At 41.5% G+C, this 24,218-nt stretch overlaps 1 protein-coding gene across 5 annotated transcripts in view; it reads left to right on the forward strand.

Annotated features, from left to right (window-relative positions):
* smarcd3b (SWI/SNF related, matrix associated, actin dependent regulator of chromatin, subfamily d, member 3b) overlaps positions 1 to 24,218 on the forward strand; it is a 61,656-nt gene that overhangs the window by 15,505 nt on the left and 21,933 nt on the right. The window contains exons 1-4 of one of the 5 annotated variants that reach the window (XM_051940482.1): positions 1,031 to 1,407; positions 15,123 to 15,346; positions 20,917 to 21,006; positions 23,246 to 23,288. In XM_051940482.1, coding sequence (XP_051796442.1) covers positions 1,330 to 1,407; positions 15,123 to 15,346; positions 20,917 to 21,006; positions 23,246 to 23,288 — 435 coding nt within the window. In that variant the 5' untranslated portion in view covers positions 1,031 to 1,329. Of the gene's footprint in view, positions 1 to 1,030; positions 1,408 to 15,122; positions 15,347 to 20,916; positions 21,007 to 23,245; positions 23,289 to 24,218 lie in introns of those variants that run through there. The other 4 variants (XM_051940483.1, XM_051940484.1, XM_051940485.1 and 1 more) reach the window with 4 other exon arrangements.

Below are 24,218 nucleotides of genomic sequence, written 5' to 3' on the forward strand. Positions count from 1 at the left end.
TTTCTACTCTTGACACCCGGTTCGACACTTTTCCGCTGTTTTCACACCAGCAGATCGGAGGAAGAGGAAACAATAACAGCGACAATTTGCCGTCATGTGTCACAAAGCCGAGCCCTCTTTGAATGTGCCCCGCTTCAACTCCTTTGTCATTCAAATAACCTCATGAATATTTCACTCCTGTGATCTGTCGGCTGGAAGAAGGGAGGGAGAGAACGAGGGGCCGACTTGAAAGAGTCGTAATGTGCGTGGTTCGAGTCGGAGTGATGACCTGTGTGGCGATGGGCGAATGGTTTGTCACGTCACATTGTAGGAATCACAGCACTCCAGAAACAGTCCAGTAAGTCCTTTCTGCCCTTGAAGGGATGGTGTGTGTGTTTTGTGGGAGGGTTTTTCTGCATTTTGTGGACCCTAATTACATGTGTCAAGCGACGCAGTCACCTTGCTGTGCGTTTGTTTGCCATTACAGTGTAGCCCACGGCCTGAGTGTAGCCTCTGGGCCGGCCACTGGGTGAAAGGTAAAAGCTAATGAGGCAAGTGGAGGAAATGCTTGTAACCTACGAATGCGCTCAAACACAGGAACCGAAGGTGCTCTTGACGTGGACTTTTTTTTTTCTTTTCTCCTCGGCTTTTGTGAAGGAGCACATTAGCTTCCCTCTCGTGCTCAAGTGGCTTTGCTCTCCTCAATTGAGAAAACGGCATCACCCTCCTCGCTCAGCATCACCACGTCACAGCTCCATCATACATGGCAGCCTGTTAATGATATGCGGCCGTGGCCCCTTTAAGAGCCCAATGTCCTTTTTTGAGAATGAGCCGGACCCGGAGTATGTGTGCTGACCTCTGGGTTGGAGGAATGGCTAACCGATTCTAACCTCGCCAGCCCCCGTTCAGACCAAACGGCAGCCTCGCAGCGCCGCATGCCCTTATCTACCAATGGAATGCAACAGCTGTGCGGGGGAGCGGCAGGGTGGGCTGGCTGGAACCCCCCTGCCAGACCCCCGCACTGCTTTTCTCCCCACCACCTCCTCCTCCAAGCGACGTGCCGGGCTCCTGAAAGGCAGCTCAACTAAAAAGTGAGCTAGACACACAGTGAGAGACTCGGCAGGGCTGCTGCACATTCAAAATAGAGGGGAGAGGGAGGGATATAAGAGAGAGAGAGAGAGGGAGAGAGAGAGAGAAGGAGAGTCAGGGACAGGCAGTGCTGAAAAGGAGAGCACAAAGAGAAGGAAAGTGGAGCAGGGGAGGGGAACAGGAGGCTGGGTGAAGGGAGAGGGAAAGACAAAAGAAGGAGAGAGGGGAGACATAGCAGGGTGAACGGAGGGGACTGAGCAAATGGCTACGGAGGAGACGGCGGGGGGAGCCAGGAAAGCCACCAAGAGCAAACTGTTTGAGTTCCTGGTCCATGGAGTGGTGAGTGGCGCTGTCCGTCATTCCCGTGAAGCGAGCTGGATCTCTGGCATGCGTCTTGTGTGCGCGTCCGTGTCCGTGTGTGTGTGTGTGTGTGCATGAGGTGGCGCGGCAGTCCGTGTGTGGTGAGAGATAGCTGGGGTAAAGCTGGCCATGTGAAGGTTATTTCCAGCTCCCCCTCTCCTCTGGATCCCAGCCTGTTAGGAGATGGCTTGAGAGAGAACAAGAAGTGGAGCAAGCATGGATGGATGAGGAGGGGGAGAAGGATGGGGAGCAGAGGATTTCTAGCACACACACACACACACACACACACACACACACACACACACACACACACACACACACACACACACACACACACACACACAAAAAGAAGGATAATTGTAGAAATAGAGGCTCAGCAGCAGCAGTAAAAAAGCAGCCAGCTCCCCCTTTGGCTAGCAGAGCAAGCACACTGAGCATGCTTCCCTGGGAGTCACAGACAGACGAGGGGGAATGACGAGTCCACTCAAAACAACACAGTCAGAGTAGCCTTCCAGGCGGCGTGTCGTTGGTTGGTGGAAGGATTTGAACCTGTAAGGTCACGAGACAAACGGACGTAATGTCGTAGATGGAACCGAGGCAGGCTGCCAATCCTGGAAATCACACAGAACAATCAGCCCCATTCATGTGGAGCTAGCATGAAATGTCAACTCAAGTGTTGCTCACGGTTAGAGGTTAGGCAACTATTACCCTGAGCCTCACACAGCACATTAATAACAGCACATGGAGTACAGTAGCGGTTTGTTTTGGTCGTGAATTTGACTGATGTGAAAAGAAAAAAGTCTCTCTCTTCCTGTTGGGACTTTTAGCACATTTGACTTTGACTCAAGTGTGTAAATAAACATGTAATTCCTGGCAGTGTTTCCCAACCTTTGTATGCCGGTGACCCTTTAGAACAAAGCCTGACTCTCATGCTGTGTCTACGCTCTGTTAAATATTTTAGTGCTGCAGTTAAGACTTGTATTTACTATCGCTTCACGTGCCAGCTGTTTTCTGATTTATCGTTCAGTCGGTGCATTTAAAAAAAACTATCATAACCTCTCAAAGCTCAGCGCAAAACCCTTAAATGTCTTGTTTTGTTTGTCCAAAATAAAAGAAAGAAAGAAAGAAAACACATGAAACCCCAACAGATGTTCAGTTCTATAGCAAACATATTCAAACTGAGGTCACTGGAATTACAGAATGTATAGAGATTTTTTTACAAACTGTTTTACTTGTAAACCAAGCAGAACGATCAGTCACTAATTGAACAATTTCCCAATTGCTACAGTGTTCACTAGTTCACTAGTAGTTCAGCTGTAATATTTTCTCAGTATTTTTTCTTAAAGAATCCGCAGTAGAGCAATGAAGGGCAAGAGACCAAATTAAATCAAGCTGGCTAATATGGCACCTTTAAAACAACCCGAGTTTTGTCCAGATTGCTGAAAATGTAAGTGAGGCAGCAAAAGAAATAAGTGCAATTTATGAAAGAGAATAAATAATATAAAATATTAAAATAATGAATAATAAGGTAACAAGTTATAAAGTCAAAGTTAATCTAAAATTAATATAAAATGCTGAAATTTAGGTCCATTAAGAGCTAACAAAAGTCATGAAAAACATGTACGTCTTGAGGGTTTTTTTCTGCAAATATCAATGGAGCTGGAACTTTTTATTTATTACTTTTTATTTTTAAAATAATGCAGCTTATCTGGCACAGACAATATCATAAATCTACCTTCTACTCTCTTAAATTTAATTCTGCAGCCACATTTTGGTTTCAGTTTCCTGGTTAAGCTGAACTGAAGTTCACATTTACACACATACTGAAACTGACGTCACTGCTGAGACCCTGAAAAAGGCTTTGTGGTTTATATTTGTTCAACTGAAAACTGCATTTCATATCGTTACTATTTTAATTAGTTATTGTATGAATAAACGAGTGACCGTTATGGACCAATGACGTGAACTTTGTCAACTGCTAGAGTCCGCTAGAGTCTACGTGGAATCACGAGCGCAGACCGTCCTCGTAGCTGCTACAGTAACATTAGCGTTCATGTGCAGAATAGATAAATGGTGCACGTTTGGAGCAATGTTCTTCAACTGGACCCAATGAGACTAGAAAGTAATATCATAATAACTGATGTTTGCAGCTGTTTGTGTGCGTCCACAAGGGAGTATAGTCAAGGCCTGAGTTGAACCAGTAACACGGCTGTCTGAGGTCGGTGCTAGGATGCTAATTTTAATAGCTTATAGACCTGGATGAGTAAAAGTACACAGTATTTTATAAGGAAAACACAAAATTTGGAGGAATGTTCAGAAAAGAATCAGAATTTTGTATAGTAGGGTTTTGTCTTGATTATTTTTTACCCTAAAAATCAACTGGCGACTCCTTCCAGTCAGCTTGTGATGCCATGTACGGTCCGATTCCTGGATTGGAAAGAGCTGAAATGATTAACAGAAGTAAAGGCTATTAGATTTTAGAAATAGTTTGCATAATCAGTAAGCAAAATTGCCTGAACTTCACTTTTTTTTTTGGCTTCTCAAAGTTGATGCTGTGTTGCTTTAGTGTCTTTTCTACCACAACAACCTTCCCATAGGAACCTTTGGTGGAACTGAGTGTGTTTCCACAACAGGGATGAGGGTCTGCATTAAATTTAGAGGGTAATTATTTTACCCAAATAGTCACCAGTACTTCTACAACAAGTACAGCAACTTTGGGATTGCTGAACATGTTGGATTGGTTGATATGCAGTTGGTGCATTGGGCTTCTACACATTAACAGAGGAAAGAATACCACAAATGGTCTGGAGAGGAAGTATTGGATAGCTGAATACAAAAAGTGCCTGTAAAAACAGCCGGCGCTTTTGCATACATCAGTGGAAATAATTTCTGTGAGCTTTCTCTTTAGATTGTGGCGCAATCACAGACGACCAAGAGTCTGTAGGAACCTTGAAAACATTACTTTGGATTGATATGCTGCATGGAAATTTTGGTTGTCTTTCCAAACAATTAATTGGAAAATAGTAATGGCCTAATTCCGATCATAAATACCCTTGTCCTTCTGTAGATGCTGCGGTTTCCATCGTCTGCTGAACTTAATTTTACCTTTGCACTGATCCTGAAACTTGGCATCTCTTCCAAACCCTCAAGTACACCGAGAAGGTCAAGTAGACTTGACAGTATGTGTTTGTCTAATCCTTTTATGCCTGAAAGTCCCAGAACTTGTTTGACAGAGTTCTGGTTTTAGATTTAACTCCATTTTAATCAGGGCTGATGTCGGCCGTAGTGACACCGGCTGGATTTATACACTGAAACAAGATGAGGTATTGTCTCTTTGACAGGATCGGTCATTACAGGGGCTTCGGTGCTGACGCCCTGCGCACAGAGACAGACTTTCGGAAACAATGGACCAGGTGATTGATGAGCCAGATGAGTGTGTCCTCTCAACAGACCAATTAACCTTGATGAGGCTCTGGCTGCTCCAAGCCAAATATTTCCCTCTGCTTATTTTCTCTCATGCCTGCCTCTCCCCTCTCTCCCTCCTCATTCCTCCTTCTCTCCCCCACATTTTTAGGCTGGAAAAGTCTCGTTGCAATAGTTGCGGCACGTTCCTCGGCATGTATACTGCAGAACGGAGAAATATTTATACTATGGGATATGGGGATGATTTGGCGCAGTGTGTTCGCTTGTGGCGAGCGATGACGTTTCCTTTTTCCCCCCGTGGGCGAACAGAGCAAAGCGAGCTTTTTCGAAGCACAAAAGCGGGCATGCACAGATGTGTTTACATACATAAAACATGTATAAATACGGCGAACGCAATCATAGTTGTGGCTACTCAAGGTCGTCGTGTTCCAGCCTCCCAGCAGCACCCGGGACCGATGGGTGGGCTGAGGTCTCTTCTTCCGTCTCTCTCATTATCCGCCTCACCTCCCCCTGCTGTGTTACTTCTCCGGCTCGTATGTGTGGAGGTCAGCGAGGGCCGAGGTGGAGGGAAAAGCCTTCGAGCGCTCTGCGTGGGAAAGTCCGATAAGTCAAAACACAATATGACACACTGTAGTTTTGTCGTCTGTGAATTCAGAGTGTGTCTGCGTGGAGAGAATGAATGTAAACTTCATCCTTTTTCTCACACCTCAATCGCTTCTTTAAAAAGTCACACTAGAAACTGTACTGTGTAATCTGGGATGAAGTTTTGCCAGTGGTGCCACAGCATTGAAAAGTTAAATCAAAAACTAAATTCAGCGGCCACTTGACTTTGCAAACACAAAGCCTCGGTTACTCTGGAACATCCACAGACCTTGCCACGTTCACTTTTCATTAAAATTGAAAGCTGTTCACGGTGTGTTACATGAAATATTGGGGACATTGTTTTTTAAAAAGCTGTTTTTGTTAATTTTTATAACATTCTTTAGCACAGTTTAGTACAATTTGCGACTAATATCTCAAAATCTCACCACATAAAGCCGTCAGTATGGTTAGATACCGATAAAGGTTCATGACATCTGCACAATTTGGATTAATTAATCCAGTTAATTAATCCAGATTTACCAGCAAAATTAACAAAAGCCTCAACAACAGTGGCATTTTATTTTGCCTTACTAATATATATCAGGACACACTTTCTAGAAAATTAATTGAGAGGCTGTTGATGCATAAAACAACCAGACAGGCATGCCTGTTTTGACTAATCCAGCTAATTAAATACCTCATAAATAAGGGTACATCATCGCATTAATGCAGCATTCATATACAATGCTGTTTAATACAGCATAAAACCGTCCTTAAGATTGATGTGCATCCAGGGATGTTACATGAACAGATACTACAATGTCACTGAACAATTAAGGCATCCTTAGAAATAGGAAAATAATCAGAGATGGTGAGTTTACAGTGAAAGCTTTCTCCCCCTTCTCCCTTATTATTGATTAATCAGTTAGTCAAAAAAGAGATCATACTTTTCAAAGCAAAAATGCCATCTGTATACGTGCGGTTTCAATGCTTTTCTCTGAATACGTTTGGGTTATAGTCAATGAAAATTAAGATTTGAAGGGATCACCTTGGTTTTTAGCCTTTTGTCACAATTTTTTTTGCGATTTTATTGACAAAATTATTAATTATTTAAAGATACAGTTTTATGGAAAACAAGTTTCTCACCTTGTTAACGTGTCTAATTTGTCTTTTTTTGCATCCTAGAGGACATATTATGAGTGAAATTAGCAATCGACGTCTTACAAACATGGATTCAGACTTCTGAGGTTTAATACGTAACATAAACCTCAAGAACCAATGCTGTCAACTTGCAGGGTGGAGCGTTCTTTATTTCACTTTCAGAATCAGCTTCCAGTCCAAATAAGTGCGGCTACATTACTCCAATGTTACAACTTGCCGTCGTGTAGTGCACAGTAGTACAGCGTTGAAGCAGAGTTGTAGGTGAGCTGGTGTGCTTGAGTTGGTGGAGGGATGGGTGGAGGTAGATGTGAGGGAACATCAGTGTAGAGTGACATTAAAACCATTTGAAGGCAGGAAGTGATTATTGTCATGGAGAAAAGCCTTCTAAATATGTAATTTTGACACCTAGAGATGAGTTTTTGTGTGTTTAATCAATATCTGTGCAATGACTTCAAGCACAAATGTGATAAAAAGTAATTTCTAGCTTCTCAAATGTGAAAAATGATGATTTTCTCTAATTACATTTGAATCAGACCAAACAAAAGTTTTAAAGACGTCACCTTGATCTGACGTTTTTCACTGTTTATGGTGAATCGACTTACTGAAAAACAATGAAAGCAATGCAGCCCTGCTTTGGCATGTATGTGTCTGACACGTGAATAAATGGAACAACTACAAAGAAAAAGAACAAATTCTTACTATTGAGAAGCTAGAAACAGTATTTTTTTTGTCATTTTGCTTTAAGTCCTTCCTTGGTCATGGATGAAACCCCTTAAAACTCATCTCCGTCTATCAAAATTACATATTTAGAAGGTGGCACAAGAGCATGACGGATGTTTTTGCTTGAGAAATGAGAGAAACTATCAACTAATCAAATAATTAATGACTCACCTAATCACTTCATCTGTAACTATTACGTCCGCTAAATCAGAATATTCAAATTAATGTTGTTTTTTTGAAGCTTTATTAGACAAAACCTTGATTTGTGAGTTTCCACCGACCGATCCTCATTCTAAATCACTGTTAGTAATGATTTCCATAATTACAAGCGTGTGATTAAAATCTGGAAGTAATATTCAAACAAGATTGCCGATTTGGACGGTAATGCTCTCTAATTGTTTCCCGAATGAGCCGAATTCATGAGGTACATTGTTCACTGTCACATCCCGAGCAGAGCATTTAGCAGCATAATAAAAGAAGCGAGGATTGATTTTGTCATAGTGAACTGAATATCTTATGAAACCAGTCGCATCCCACTGAAGGAACCTCATCCTCAGCTTTTTTTTTTAAATAGATTTCAGGGCTCCAATCGAAGCCTTTAAGGGACCATCCTTGTAACAACCCACAGATTCATATGTTTAGTACAGTGTGGGTTAAGTTTGGCCTCTTCAAATCCCTCCAGCCTTCCCAGAGATGCCAGCACACTTCTCAGATATCCATCCACATGGCAGATTCGATTGCTGGCTGGCTGGCTGGCTGGCTGGCAGAGCTCCGGGCAGAGTGTTGGAGTCAGTTCAGCAGGTCAGATTATAGAGTAGCGCTCATTGTGTGTGTGGATTTACATTATCCAGCTATGGTTTTCTGTATCCGTTATCGGGAAGGCTCGGGTTCTCCAGACAGACGGTTGTAGCAGCAGCAGCAGCAGCGGTGGTGGTGGTGGTGTGTCTCTGTCTGGGTGGGTCTGCACTGGAAAAAATGCTCCTCTCAAAATAAGAAAAGGAATGTATTTCAAGGAACTTTTACTTTGAAATAAGTGAAAAAATCTGCCAATAGAACAAGTGAAAAATGCCTTGGTAAGATTTATTGAAATAAGATGTGATATTTAGATTATTGAGATCTTCAAATAAGCTGGGAAAACTTATTTTAGGCTTTATTTTACCAGGATTGTCAAGCTTTGGTGTCTTAAAATAAGCCAGATATGCTAAAAAAAAAATAGTAGTTTTTCAGTCAAAAATAGATTTTTGCTTTCATGTAACCTCTTAATTTGAGATGTACACACGTGGACAAAATTGTTGGTACCCCTCAGTTAAAGAAGGAAAAACCCACAATTCTCACTGAAATCATTTGAAACTCACAAAAGTAACAATAAATAAAAATTTATTGAAAATTAAATAATCAAAATCAGCCATCACTTTTGAATTGTTGATTAACATAATTATTTAAAAAAACAAACTAATGAAACAGGCCTGGACAAAAATGATGGTACCCATAACTTAATATTTTGTTGCACAACCTTTTGAGGCAATCACTGCAATTAAACCATTTCTGTATTTGTCAATGAGCGTTCTGCAGCTGTCAACAGGTGTTTTGGCCCACTCCTCATGAGCAAACAGCTCCAGTTGTCTCAGGTTTGATGGGTGTCTTCTCCAAATGGCATGTTTCAGCTCCTTCCACATATGTTCAATGGGATTCAGATCTGGGCTCATAGAAGGCCACTTTAGAATAGTCCAACGCTTTTCTCTCAGCCATTCTTGGGTGTTTTTGGCTGTGTGTTTTGGATCGTTGTCCTGTTGGAAGACCCATGACCTGCGACTGAGACCAAGCTTTCTGACACTAGGCAGCACATTTCTCTCCAGAATGCCTTGATAGTCTTCAGATTTCATCGTACCTTGCACACTTTCAAGACACCCTGTGCCAGATGCAGCAAAGCAGCCCCAAAACATTACTGAGCCTCCTCCATGTTTCACCGTAGGGACAGTGTTCTTTTCTTCGTATGCTTGGTTTTTGAGTCTATGAACATAGAGTTGATGTGCCTTACCAAAAAGCTCCAGTTTGGTCTCATCTGTCCAAAGGACATTCTCCCAGAAGCTTTGTGGCTTGTCAACATGCATTTTTGCAAATTCCAGTCTCGCTTTTTTATGAGTTTTTTTCAGCAGTGGTGTCCTCCTTGGTCGTCTCCCATGAAGTCCACTTTGGCTCAAACAACGACGAATGGTGCGATCTGACACTGATGTACCTTGGCCTTGGAGTTCACCTTTAATTTCTTTGGAGGTTGCTCTGGGCTCTTTGGATACAATTCCAACGATCTGTCTCTTCAATTTGTCATCAATTTTCCTCTTGCGGCCACGTCCAGGGAGGTTGGCTACTGTCCCGTGGGTCTTGAACTTCTGAATAATATGAGCCACTGTTGTCACAGGAACTTCAAGCTGTTTAGAGATGGTCTTATAGCCTTTACCTTTAAGATGTTTGTCTATCATTTTTTTTCGGATGTCCTGGGACAATTCTCTCCTTCGCTTTCTGTTGTCCATGTTCAGTGTGGTACACACCTTTTCACCAAACAGCAGGGTGACTACTTGTCTCCCTTTAAATAGGCAGACTGACTGATTATGAGTTTGGAAACACCTGTGATGTCAATTAAATGACACACCTGAGTTAATCATGTCACTCTGGTCAAATAGTTTTCAATCTTTTATAGAGGTACCATCATTTTTGTCCAGGCCTGTTTCATTAGTTTGTTTTTTTAAATAATTATGTTAATCAACAATTCAAAAGTGATGGCTGTTTTTGATTATTTAATTTTCAATAAATTTTTATTTATTGTTACTTTTGCGAGTTTCAAGTGATTTCAGTGAGAATTGTGGGTTTTTCCTTCTTTAACTGAGGGGTACCAACAATTTTGTCCACGTGTGTATTAACCCTCCTGTTGTCTTCATTTACAAGCACCAAAAATATAGTTTCTTTGTCTGAAAAAATCTAAAAAAAATCTGCAAAAAATTCCACAAATTTCTGAAAATTTGCAAAACCTTCAGGAAGAAAATTCCAATAATTCCTTTAAAGTTTCCCTTAAAAGTTTTATTTTTAAAAAATTCCCCAAACTTGGCAAGAAAATGCCTGTAAATATTTTTCAAGAAATTAGTAAAAATCTTCCCCCCAAAAAATCCTTAAAAATATCTAAAGTGATTACATATATATCAGTAAAGCTTTAAATATTTTCTTAAAAACATTCACAAAAAAATCAAGAATCAGCGCTGGATTTTGTTTGATTTTTTTGTGAATGTTTTTAAGAAACATTTTTAACATTTCTTTTTTACACCCAGAAATGTTCAAAGATTTCCCAAAAATGTTGAAAACGTGGACATCAGAAGTTTCACTGTGAAAATATTTTTTTCCCAAATTTTCAAACTTTAAAACGGGTCAATTTGACCCGCAGGACGGCACGAGGATTAAGCTTCTTTTGAGTTTTCTTGTAAAATACAACTCAAAACAAGATAATTTCAAGATGGACTCAATTTAAGATGCATCGTCTTAAAACAAGTCCTTCTAACTTGCTACAATGTCACTTGTTAAGTAAATTTATCTTGAATCAAGTGGGATGAGACATTATGACTAAAAATAAGACAGACAAGCTTGGTAAGATTTTGAGTTTTTGCGGTGTGTCTGCTGGAAGTCTGGCCTGTTTTGGTGTCCGGCTTATGGGAAGTAGAAAAAGGAGGTCTCTTAAGACTGCGCAAGGTGACAACATTGGAGCAGGAGGCCCCCCGACCATATGCTGTTTTATCCTCTCCTGTTTGGAGACCCGTCTCAGTTGCAGTGACCCCCTGCATCCCATCCCCCTCGGCCAGAGTGACAGCAGCGTCTGCTCGGGCTGCTTATCACAGGATCTCTGCTCGGCCCATTTCAAAGGGCACATAATACGTCAGTCTTTACCCGTCGTACGCTGCCGTAATCTGTTCTGACTTATTAAACCTCCCCTTTGAATGCAGGCTCTTTTCTGTTTTGGCTGGATTTAATATCTAGTTTTCTTTATTGTGCCCTCCCTGCTGTTTATTTCCTCTTTGTTTGTTTTCGGCGTGTCTGCGGACGGTCTAAAGATCGCTTCAGATGTGTGCATGTATGTGCAGTAATCGGAGGTGACAAATGCTGGAAAAATGCGAGCATACGTGAGGTTCTGAAAGCCCTGATCTGTATCCTTCAGCTGTCCTCTTTCTCCAGCATTCTCTTAACAAATGGAGCCGCAGTTTCTGTGCCGAGACCTTTTCTTTGGTTTTGCAGGCTTGATGGGTACAAATCTGGGCTTTCACGACTCTGCACACCTTAAACAACAACATTCAGATGTACGTAGCTGCAATAGGAAGACTGCAGATGTTGTAGGTTAGAATAATCTTAGTTGCACTCAAATGGAAATGTAATTAAAGCAAACAAAAATGTGCTCAAAATGTCCCAATAATGAAGAAGACGATTAACAAGTAACGTCATATATGCTTTTCTGAATAATGGAAAGGTGCAGGAGAATACACATACGGTGTATTTAAAAATGTGGCAAGGATTTTCATATTTGTAGATCAATTTGTGCTCACATTGCAAATAGCTTTACTCAAGGCAAGGCAGCTTTATTTATAAAGCACATTCAATTACAGGGAAACTCGATGTGCTTTACATAAAAACATCCTAAATATGCACTCTGTGAGGCTCATATTTAAAATGTTTGCACTCTCTTTCTTTATTTCCGTTTTATTCTAATTTATACGTCTAACTCCGTCACATTTTGTTGGACATATTGACAGCTGTTACCGCTCTTTAAGTCAGGTTTAGTTTATTTCGAAACAGCAAATGTTGACCACAGATTTGAGGAACACTTTAAGGACAGAAACAGGAAACGAGACAATCATGCTTAAAAAATAAACAAATAGACCCACTCAGCCTGGATTACATGCCAAGTCAAAGTAGTAAATATTTAGCAAGAAGCTGAAATTAATCAGTGTTTTGGGGCAGAGCTAATGTAAAGAAGCAAAGCGGTCCAAGTCGTTGGAGCAGCAGCAAAACTTCAACAGAATCTGGTTAGTATAGAATATGACAGGATTTTAAGCTTGGATTTGGTTATGTTCTTGAAGGAAATTCAAGCTGCAAAGATGAAAATCTGATGATTTTGTCTTGGCAGTTAGTGGCTCTAGTAAATAATATGATTCTGGCCAATCTTTACAGATAGCTGGCAGCCCAACAGGTGTTAGAGTTTTATTCAAACAGTAAAACATTAAAATAAAATCTGAACCCAGCAGACGTACTAATATCTAGACAAAGAGATTGCAGACTAAGCTTCCATGCAATGAAATCACAAGAAAATACGACAAATATTTCACTTTCTAACTAGATTTCCTGAGTTAGCTGATTATAATTTGATTTAATGTGAAGTTATTGTAAAAACAATGCTTCATGTGAGTATACCGTCAACCAGAGATGAGTGGGGTATTGAATTATTCCAGGTAGCCCTATAAGCTGCAGTCAGTTCCAGCCGTTTTCAGTACAAAAAATCGCTAATATTTTATTTGTAAATAAAAATATGACGAGAAATACAGAGAATATTGGACGCGCATCGCGAGGTGCATTTCCTTGAAAACGACCTATTCGTGGATTATATACCGTCTTCAAGACATGTTTTGGACAAAATAGTTTACTGGTTTGTGTCGTCTGGATGTTCAAGGTTGGATTATGGCCGTTTTTTGTGGAATATTTTCATCTGTGTGTAATAATGAACCCGGAAATGTGAGTCGCGCTGTGTACGTTGAAGCCGTGTATAGAGAACGGATGGATGGATATTGGTTGTTTGTCGGACAAATGTGTTTATATTACCCGCTGTGGTAATCACATCTGAAAGTGGTTTATACCGGCGGATTCATGAGAATCTAAGCTTTCCATCAGCGTATAGTGTTTGTATAATTGCGTTTGCAGCTTCATACATTTAAGTAAATGCTTATGCTGATCTCAAAGCGTCCCGCGGGCGGAACACTGAAGCTTTACTCCTCTATGATGTGTAAAATACATCGTGAGTTATCACAAAGTCTAGATAAAGTTCATTTTTAGTCATAAAGGAAGCAGACAAAGTGGTGACCACAGCATGTAAGCCACTTTCTACGTACAATCCCACAATGCAACGTCACATTTTCCAGATGGTCAGCTAAGCAGATAAATCTGGATTATTGGTCGCTATTTAGTAAACTATTGCCTCCATTACAAAGAGATCAGTGAATGAATGAATGAAGAAGGGGAGTGGCTGCAGACACACATTTTCCTTCCATCATATAAGTTTTACAGGGGCTAAATAGTGGATAAATATATGCACTCACATGAAGGAGGGACAGCTGTAGTGGCCTTGACAGTGCTGCTGCTTGAGGGTTAGGGTCACAGGAATGTTATTACATTTAATGTAAGCAGAAAATACAGTGATTGAAATAGAAAAAAATACTGTAACTTCTTTTTTAGTGACAAAGTTTTGATGCAGAGCTCTTCAGGGAGCGTTTCAGTTTAGATTTAACAGTAGAGGCGCAGAATAAAGAATCGATGCATCAAATCAGACAGAAATGATCTCCTTGGTGTCTCTGATGGTTTTGGTACAGCTGCCCACTTCATCTGTGCCGACGCGTTATAAAATAAAATCATCTGCTTTTAATTAAACCGTTAAAATGTTGCTGATACATCAGTGTCTCGGTAGCATTAATAATAAAGAGTTTGAAGGCAGCCCGTATGTGTTTTACGCTGTAATATCTGAATCCTTCTTCTGTTCTTCTCCACGGATCGGTTAAAGTAATTTAATTTTAATTAGAGGACTGGTTATTCTCAGTGGAAGTGTTCTGGTGGGCTCCTCCACAGACAGCAGTCAGACGTTTCCTTTCTTTCGCTCAAACCCCTGCTCAGCTCCGGATAATAAACCGAGGCGGGAGGCAGCTGTTGCCATGGGAGTGACAAGCACAGGTGAGAGTTCTCCAGTTGTTCCCAGGCGTCAGGACGGCAGTGTGGGACTACGGGCTCTGACACTGTTTGCATTGTTTCCGAGGTGTGTGTTTGACTGTGCATGTGGCAGAGTTTACACGTTGTGAAAAATCTCCATTTAGTCTATTTTTCAGCTGCCAAACATGATTCTTGTTTAGAGAAGACAAAGAGAGCGAGAAGGAACACAAGACGTTTGCGATTGTTGTCGGTGCGGCCGCTTTTGTTTCTGGCATTTTGTGGAAATTAGAGTTAGTGTCTTTAAACAGGACAAGGCTCTGGTGTCACATTATTTTCACACCACAAAAAGGGGCCCGAATGACACGCTGCATGTTTCATGTCACTATCTGACAAACCAAAAATCCCTTCCTCCCTTTTAAAGCTTCACAGAGCAGTTTTATCTTCATGACTGTGGCCCGGGATGGAAACATTTCCAAACAGAAATCGTGTAAATTGACGTCACCAAATTGCGCAAAGCTGCTGTTGTTTGATTGCTGAAAGGTTGCCAGAGGTTGCCAAAGACGGGAGACAGGCAAAATATGTAGCACTGTGAACTCGCTGTTTGTGTTTTAATAGGTCAAGTCTGTGGCGTCTGGATTAGAAGCTCTTTGTTGAAGCTCTAATTCATGATTTTGTCAGAGTAGATAGGTGTGTTTACAAAAAAAAAAAACTCCCCACCTTCAATCCACCAGGAGGAAAAAAGCACAAAAGTTGCAATTGATCTTACTTTGTCGTATTTTTAGAAACCGCAATTTGTGGTTATAATTAATCAGAAAACACAGTGGAGAATGTTTTTATGACCTCTCTCTTTTCCGCTCTCCTCCCAGCGTCCTGGTATGCCGTCTGGAGCGAGGATGCCCCACCAGGGAGCTCCCATGGGCCCCCCCGGCCCACCGTACGGAGGGAGCCCGGCGGTGCGGCCCGGCCTGCCCTCCCCGGTGATGGAGCCCAGTCGTAAGAGGCCCGCCCCCTCCCAGCAGGTCCAGCAGCAGCAGCAGCAGCAGCAACAGCAGCAGCAGCAGCAGCAGGCCGTCCAGAACCGAGCCAGGAAGTGAGTCTGAACCCAGTCGACCCGCAGCTCCTTCCACAACACTGCATGGCTTGCTGAGTGTTTCCTCTGTGAGACTGCTTCTGTGTGATCTGTGACAACTAGACAACAAAGGCTGTGGTTGAACTTTTAACTTAATCTGGATGAACCAACAATTGGATTTTGCTCATATGGACATGGCAGTGAAATGTGAGTAAAAACTGCCGGGTACTGGTCCTGACAAAAATTAAATTTTAAGAGAAGAGAAAGATGGAACCACGTCTGTTTTGCCTTTTAGACATTTTTTGACTTAAAACATGAAACCTCTGAACCCTAAAACCTACTAGTTTACAAAGCATTTTATTTAACAAAACAGTAGCTAAAACAACACCTTTTTTTTCCAAGCTACAAACTTAACCCTCATGTTGTCCTGCGGGTCAAAATTGACACATTTTAAAGTTTGAAAATGTGGGAAAAATATATATATTTTCACAGTGAAACTTCTGATGTCCACATTTTCAACATTTTTGGGAAATCTTTGAACATTTTTTGGTGGAAAAAAAGAAATGTTAAAAATGTTTCTTTAAAAACATTCATAAAAAAATCAACCAAAATCCAGTGAATGTCTCTGGATTTTGGTTGATTTTTTAGTGAATGTTCTTAAAGAAAATATGACAAGTTTTACTGATATATCTGTAATTATTTTAGATATTTTTAGGACTTTTAAAAAGATTTTTACTCATTTATTGAAAATATTTGCAAGAATTTTCTTTCCAAATGTGAATGATTTTTTAATTTATTTATTTTTTGCTGATTTTTTTGGTGCCTGTAAATGAGGACAACAGGAGGGTTAAATGAGAGAGAATTGTCAGATTTTTAACTTATTTCTCTGTGTTGCACTATTCCATTGCAGAACTTAACCAAATCTCACATATTAAACTAAAAACTAAAAATAATCTTTTACAAAAAGTGCAAGAAACTGTAAAAAAATGTCAGAGTTCTGACAGTTCTTGAACTACTCATCTCTGACATACAGTTCTGTTGGTAAACTCAAATACATCTTACATAAATTTTACATGTCTCAATTAAAAATTTGCCAAAAATAAAGTGTTTGATTTAACCAGAATCTGTGAAAAACTAAAAATTCTACACTCCTCGCTGCAATAAATAAGCCACGAGTCACTCAGGTGCAACCTACTGTGAAATGACAAAAATTCTGTGATTTTTTTTTTTGGCTGAACCGCCAGCTGTTTACACAGAGCAGACAGGAAACAAGTATAGAAAGAAATTAAAATGTAAGTAGTAAAATATTTTAAATATGTAGAATTCTCTCTACTTCTAGCTATGGTTATAAAAAACCAATGAAAGGTTCAACGTACTTCAGATGTTCGTGTTGATATCACACCAGCACAAGTGTCAAAAAATCTTACATGGTCTTAACTAATATGATGCAGATCACGTACAATAGTTCTGAAATAAATAATTAGTCAGTGGACATCAAATTAATTTACTATAGTCAGATTTTTTAGAAAATGAATCATCAGTCACTTACAGGATTTATCACGTAATAAAATCCATAATCGCACTAACATGCTGAGGGTGAGCAGGTTTTATGTTTAGCGAGTTCACAGTTTTAGTTTAATGTGGCGGACTTTGCTAATTAGCTCTAATGAGGGCTGATGGGAATAAAGACATCAGTTTTATGGGTGTTGGGCAAAATTCGTACCCGATGATGGAGACAGAAACATTTAATTGATTCAACCTTTATTTAAACTCCGAGGACACTGAGGCTTCAGACCGCATTACATTACAGCGAGGTAAGACAATGAAAGATGCAGGCAAAGAAACTCTTAACTTGGACAAGAAAGACAGTAAAAATATTAAAAGGCAACAATAATTACAGTTTTTAATGAAGAAAAACAAATGAATCAGCCAAAACAAGCTAGAAGTAATAAAATAATAAACTAAATATCTGACTTGCATTAAGTATAGTAATGAGCCATGTTTTTTTCTGCAAATTAAGGATTTAAAGGCTGTTGACGTGTACTCAGTCGAGAGTAATTAGGGACTAATTACCACTGCTATAGAGCTACGCTACGAGTGTGGCTAATGAAAAATACTTAACTGGTTCTAGCTTCTCAGATTTTAAGATTTGCTGCTTTTCTCTTTAAATTCAGTTTAAATTAAATACCTTTTCATGTTGGACTGTTGGTTGGATGTTAAAGACTGAATCTGTTGCACATTTCCCCTCTTTTGTGGGTTTCCACAGTGACCGTAGCATCAGTACTTTGTAATTCCATGATTTCTTAAAGTCTTCCAAATCAGATCTCAAAAATACCACCGATGGAAAAGTGAAACCATGACCTTTGTGCGTCTTTTTTCAGCTCCCATTTCAGTTTACGTGTCCACCTTTGAAGCCTGCACATTGCCTCCCTCTCCCACTGCTCCGCTTTATGCATCTTTGCCTCGCTCACTGCTTTGTACCTCCACTCTTACCACCCCAGCCACCGCCATGCCTGAGTGTCTGCTCTCTGTTTGACCTTTACGAGTCTTCAGAGTCTCATTTCTACCTTCACGTATGTATATATATATATATATATATATATGTGGCGTCCACACAGCTGTCTGCAGACCTTCAGACTCGAGTGCTTGCTTTGGCTTATTGTTACACTGCGTACTGGGAGCTATCCGACTGCCATCTACAAAACATCTGAACATCAGGCACACACACACACACACGCTTTAGCTGGATGTCTATGAGGAGACGAGTGTGTGAGACGGGTTTGGTCATTAGAAAAGCAATCAATATGACACTCAGTGGACCTCTCTGTTTCATTCTCTCACTATCTGCAGCACGATTGATCCACTTACAATTAAGCGGGCTTGTCGAACAGGTCAAGGGAAATGTTGTCCTGCGTCGGGGCCTCAACCCCCAGAGCAGCCCGTCTGGCTGCGGAGGCTCTGATCGATGGTCCAGGGTGACCTGTCCAGGTGTCTTTGTCTCTTTCTGCTGCTTTTGTGAGAGCCTGCCTCGTCCTCTGGCAGTGCAGCTCCTCCATCCAGCTCAGGCCCCACGCTGCTGCCAGATGAGGGCCGGCCACCTGTGTTTGTGGTGTCATTGAGACCTTATGGTCCCGGCTACACTCGCTCTGCAGCACTAACGCCATCCTACGCAAAGCTGCTGCTAAAAATAGCGTTCACTTCTGGTTTGCTTAGCATAAAACGGTATAAATACTCAACCCTGTGCCCCAGAAAGTACATTCACCTGCTGCTAATTTGTTTTAATTTTGTGGAGACGCATAATAGGGAAGCAATGCATTTATGTCCTGCACATAAAGGCAGGTGGTTGGAAGGGATGCAGGCACAGGAGACCACTTGGAAAATATATTCATTTAACAACATTTTCAAAAACCCCTCTGGTGAACATCAAGTTTTTTCCCTTGTTAGCGCGTCCATATGGTGTTTTTTAAATGCTGGAAGACGCATCATGAGCAAAAAAAAGCAGTAATGGCCGAGGATTCACATTTTTACAGCGCAGCGTGTGGCTAAAAGTCTAAAAAACACAAATTCAGACAGTCAGGGTTTTATATATAACAAATCTAAAGAAAGAATCCTGTTAACTTGCAGGCTTTCTGTATCATCGTTCTTCTTCAGAATCAGTGCAGTGGAGCTACTCCAATATTACAGCTAGTGATTGTTTGGCATAAAGGAGTTACATCGAAGCCGTTTTAATGTAGAAAGGGATCGTTTCCATGGAAAAAAAGCTTCTAAATATGTAACTTTAATAAGCAGAGATGAGTTCTTAGGGTTTTAATCAATGACTGAAAAGGTAAAAATGTTAAATAATTGCCAATTCTAGCTTCCAGAATGTGAAAGTTTGATGCTTTACCTTGAACATATTCAGTCAAAACAACATTTGAAGATGTCACCTTGGTCTGTTGGCATGTATGTATTTCCTGTCATTTTACAGGCAAAACAATTAACAGATTATTAAAGAAAAGAAATGAAAATAATTGTTAGGCAAAGCTGTAATTTGGATGAATGTATCTGCCAAGTGAATGAATGGAAAAAAGAACAAACACACAAGAAGAGAAGAGATCTTTTCTGGTTCAAATTAAATTAAATTTCTTGTAGGGAGAGTTGAAAAACTATTACCCAGATTTGAATGTAGAGGCTTTTATCTTTGGGGTTTATCTCAAATGTGCTTAAAGGGAACTAAAAGCAGCTGCTGATATCATGCGGAAAACCCCGACTAGCTTATCTCACTGCATTTTTTTACACAGCCTATGTTTCTGATGGCTTTTTGTGCCAAACAATTAATTAATTATGGCTGCCGTCACCGTGCTGTCGAGGGTGAAACATTTCCTTAGCTCTCCTTTGATCGCGTCACCGAATCTGGGAGTTTCCTCGCAACAAACATTCATCATAATATAATATGTTGTAACACAGTGAAGTTGCCCAAACTGTGATGTATAAAAAAACAAAATTAATTGGTCACCACTGCTTTGAAGATTGCCTCAAAGCTGGCAGCCGTCTCGTCAGTGTGGTATCATGGAGTCCAAACAACCTTCCTCGTGTAGTTTTTCAGCTCCTTACAGAGTAATAGAACACCAGCGGTACCTCCTCCGAATGACACGTTCAAATCAATTTCAAAGTGTTGCACCTCACACCACACCCCGGGAGAATTTTAACCGCTGGCAGTCAGAAACAACAAGATTTAAAGCCGAATGCTTCGCTTCTTTGTTCCTAAGAAAGCAGCTTCATCCACATCCCGCTTGTTTTTTCTTTATTATTTTTTTTTTTCAATTTTGTCTTTTATTTCCCCTGAGTACCACACTACTCATGAACCTCTGAACCTTGTTTTTTGCTATTAATTTTGGTCTTTGCCCTTGAAGTACAACCTAAAAACTTTCCTCGCCGCTCATAACACATGGTTACCTTGGACACTTCAGGTTGCTTAGGAACGTCGCAAGGTTTAGGCGGTAATAAAACGGTGCCAGACCACGGTGTTGACCGAAGCCGAAATTTTCTGGTCAAGAGCACGTTTTTTTTTTTTGTAGCACTGGAAATGTTCAGAAAAGGCTTTTGTTTGCATGGTGTGTTCTTCATCTGCACCAGATTCTCATTGCTACCACAAACGCACCGCAGAATCATCCTGAGCTGAACCAAAGAGGTGAAGTCTGCTTGTCTGCCCCCCCCCCCGCGGTTCCACAAGTTCAGCGTGTCCATTATCAGTGTGTTGTCTGTCTCCGTGTGTGAAGCATGATTGTTTTGGTTCACTGAGAGACTTTGTTGAATGAGCGTGTCCCTCAAGACGAGCAGGACGCCTCCCGGGTCCTCCTCTGCCGCACATGCATGGACAGTTCCACGTCCGTCCCAGTGCCTGCCCTTGTCTGAGTTTCAGAGTTTGCACCTACTAACAGACCCTTGAACTTAACACACATCCAACACGCACAGACACACAAACAAGTCAGAACCACCAGGTGTTTCCCCCACTCCTCCTCCTCCTCCTCCTCTTCTGACTTGCTGCCACTGAGTGTGTGTCTCGCCGCGACTCTAATCGGACAACCTTCGAATCCTCACCAATATCTTAGGAAGCCAGTCGGATTCCCGGGAGCCAATGAGATGCCGGCGAGGCAGATGGACATGAGAGAGCCCCAATCAGATCCCACGCTCGGATCAAAGTAGGAGTTTATTCTGCTGCATGTCCGTTTTCTTTCCTTTGATGACTCTGGCCTATTTAGCCTTTTCACCTGAGCCCAGCACTCCCTGAATGAGTTGTTTTTTTCCCGGCCGAACACACGAGCAGGCCGTAGGAGCTGACTCCTAAGACGTAGTAGTGGTGCATGCTTTGGGCTGGAGCATGGCATGATGGGGACAGTTTTGTGCAGCTAGAGCAGAATAATAAATTAGACTCCGGTCTTAGACCATTTTAAGAGAGTGTAAAATGGCGGATTGTTTGTGTTTTTCCTTTTCAATGCACTCCTGGATCCTTCAATTCTCCTTGCAGCAGGCTTGTTTCAGTATTTGGCATGCTGATGTAACATACTGCTTCACAGACCGTTGCAGTGCTCTGTGACTGAAAATTTAATCTACACTGCAAAAACGCCTCCTAATTTCTGCAATAGAAGAAATTTTCCTTCAGCAATAGCACAAAATATGCAGTAGCTCTATTGAAATGTACAAAAAGCCCCAAAATATTGCACCTTATTACCTCTAAATGTAAAAGCTGTGGTTGTTTGATGTTGTTATTCAGCTTTTAGTTTAATTTTCTAGGTATTTAATTAGTTAGATTAACCAAAACCACACATTCCCTTTTTATTATCTTAGCGTGTCTTTCTAAAATGTAAAAGAATTCACAACATATGCCGATATCATAGTGTAAAAAATGACCCACACCGAAAATGTACCCCCTGATATCAAATAGAGAATCACGATGAGCAAATAGCTAAGAAATCAGGCCACCGTGGATGAATATCTAACATTTAAAGACGCTGTTAGACATTTTGGGAAATATGCCCAGCTGCTTTCTTGCGCAGAGTTAGATGAGAAGATCAATACCACTAAAATAAATATCAAGCTACAGCCAGGATGATGGAGAGGGATTAGAGAGATCAGAGTCAACACTGCAAATGCGGTTTGACATCTAACCAGAAGTGCAAACTGGAGGTAAAAAAATACACATAGGTGAAGATTAATGGGGTCGCATAGACAGTAAATCCTACAGGAATAAAGCGATGGAGGGAGTTTAAGATATTAGACTGTACAGAAGAGGTGACGTTCAGGTCAAACAGTGTCATTCTTCCATTCAATTTCATGCAAATTAAAACAAATGAGACATAATGAGTGAATTAGTGACCTTTTGATGCTCTGTAAAGTGGAGAACTGTGCTCCCGTTTCTAGTCTTCCCAGACTGAGAGTGAGATCCATCTTCTCGTGTAACTTTAATCAAGAATCAGGATGCTTTCCAACATGCTATTTAGCTATTTCACCGTCTAAATTATTTAAAAAGTCTTCAGATGTCCAGAAATTAGCTCAGTTTAATACCCTAAAACAGAACCACAGCTGATCGCTCTTAGGATGCAACACCCACAAGGCAGGATTCTTCATCTTTTGTAAGAAAAATAATCATCCTGAATGAAGTGACCTTTTTTTTTATTGCTCTTTTTGCAGTGTAGTGCCATCTAGTTGTTTTCAGGCGGTGTCCTCCTGCAGGCGCCGACACCTTGCATGAATATCCGGTACATGGGTGCTGCACATATCCCAGGTGTCCACAAATGAGGATGAGAATGAAATATTTAAGGAGATCTGACTAGAGGAGGAAGCTGTAGTGTTGTTTTTCTAATCAGCGTCACCTGGAAAGAAAGTTCTGAGAAAAGGCGCCGCCACCTTGGCACAGATTTTCTTATTGTTCCGAGTCCCTCCTGGGTAAGTATGAGATTGAAATAAAATGGTAAACAAATGTCACACAGCAGTAAATCAAACCAACACACATCCTCAAGACTCTGCACTCCTAAAAGCTCCCGAACGCACATCCGAGTCCTGCAGCCGAAACGGCCTCAGCGATTCTGCGGGGTGTGTGTGTGTTTATGTGTGTGTGTGTGTTTGTGTGTGCATGAGTGCAGTGAATACATGTCAGGCAAGAGATGCGTGATGTGACACTTTGTTGGCTGTTAGAGGCTCTCGCTCTCTCCAGGTGGACCGCTGCATTTCAGGAAACACACAAACACCAGAGCACAAACGCGCACATATCCACACACACACACTCAGACACACATACACACACACACACACAGCTGGGACGCTGGGGTGCTGGATATGGCCCAGCATTTTAGCAGATGGCCTGGGTGCTACGCTATCAGTCACCATAGTAACATGCTCTCTTTTTCCTCTTTCTCTCTGTCTTTCTCTCCCTCTCTCTAGTGCTAAGAGAAGGAAAATGGCAGACAAGATTCTTCCGCAAAGGGTGAGGCTGCATATTTTTACCTTTGTTGCTCTGTTTTCTCCCGTGTGGTGTGTTTTTTGCGTGCAGAGGCGAGAGAAATCCCGGTCGGTTTTTTGATGTCTGGGGTTCTTGGAAGGCGCAGAGGGCCGGATGATTATTCGTTGTCTCCAAATGTGAAGAGGAAGGAGGATGAGGGGAGCGATCAGGAGGTTTTAGGGCTTTATTTTTTGTTAAACGGGGTTCACTGTGTTGTTTGGAAGCAGGCTCATTGATTTAAATTGGAATAGGCGGCGGGATGCGAGCAGAGACACAAGTAGAAGCAGCAGAATCACCACGCTGCCACAGGTGAGTCAGAGCCGACTGAGGTTGCGATTTTTGGACCCCGTGGTCTCAGTTCTCGGCCCTGTGCCACGCCATCGCCTCACCACGTCCTGGCCGGCACACAGAGGGCTTTCACGCTGAAGCTGTGGAGGTCTGGAGGCTGCGAAGGCTCAGGTCTTATCCCCCAAACACAACCTAGACAGACTGATAGCAGCAGGCACGGCCGGGGCGCCACTCCATAATAATGAGTCAGGGACAGGGAATGTCTGCCACAGTCCTCCGTCAGCTCGGCCCGGCGAAAGGCGGCGAGATGGAGATAGGGGAGGAATGAGAGGGAACAATGAAGGCAGCCTTTTTAGACAGGAACATGAAAGAGTGAAGAAGAGGGAGGGAGTGAACTGGAGGAGTGTGTGTGTGCACAGCTTGGTAAGCAGCAGCAGCCTTGCTCTGAGGACTTTCATCGGTATGGTAATGTGTGAGTCCTGGCTGGTTGGCTGCACCGTCTGCATCTCATTCTGATCCCCCAGCGTCCCGAGGATGAAGCAGACCACCGTGTTAAAGAGGAGCTCATATGCTTTTCCTTATTTTCTGTCAAATATGTCATGCTAAAGTGTCGGATATGAATTTTAA

Source organism: Acanthochromis polyacanthus, chromosome 20 (assembly GCF_021347895.1).
Source record: "Acanthochromis polyacanthus isolate Apoly-LR-REF ecotype Palm Island chromosome 20, KAUST_Apoly_ChrSc, whole genome shotgun sequence".
NCBI classification, from domain to species: domain Eukaryota; kingdom Metazoa; phylum Chordata; class Actinopteri; family Pomacentridae; genus Acanthochromis; species Acanthochromis polyacanthus.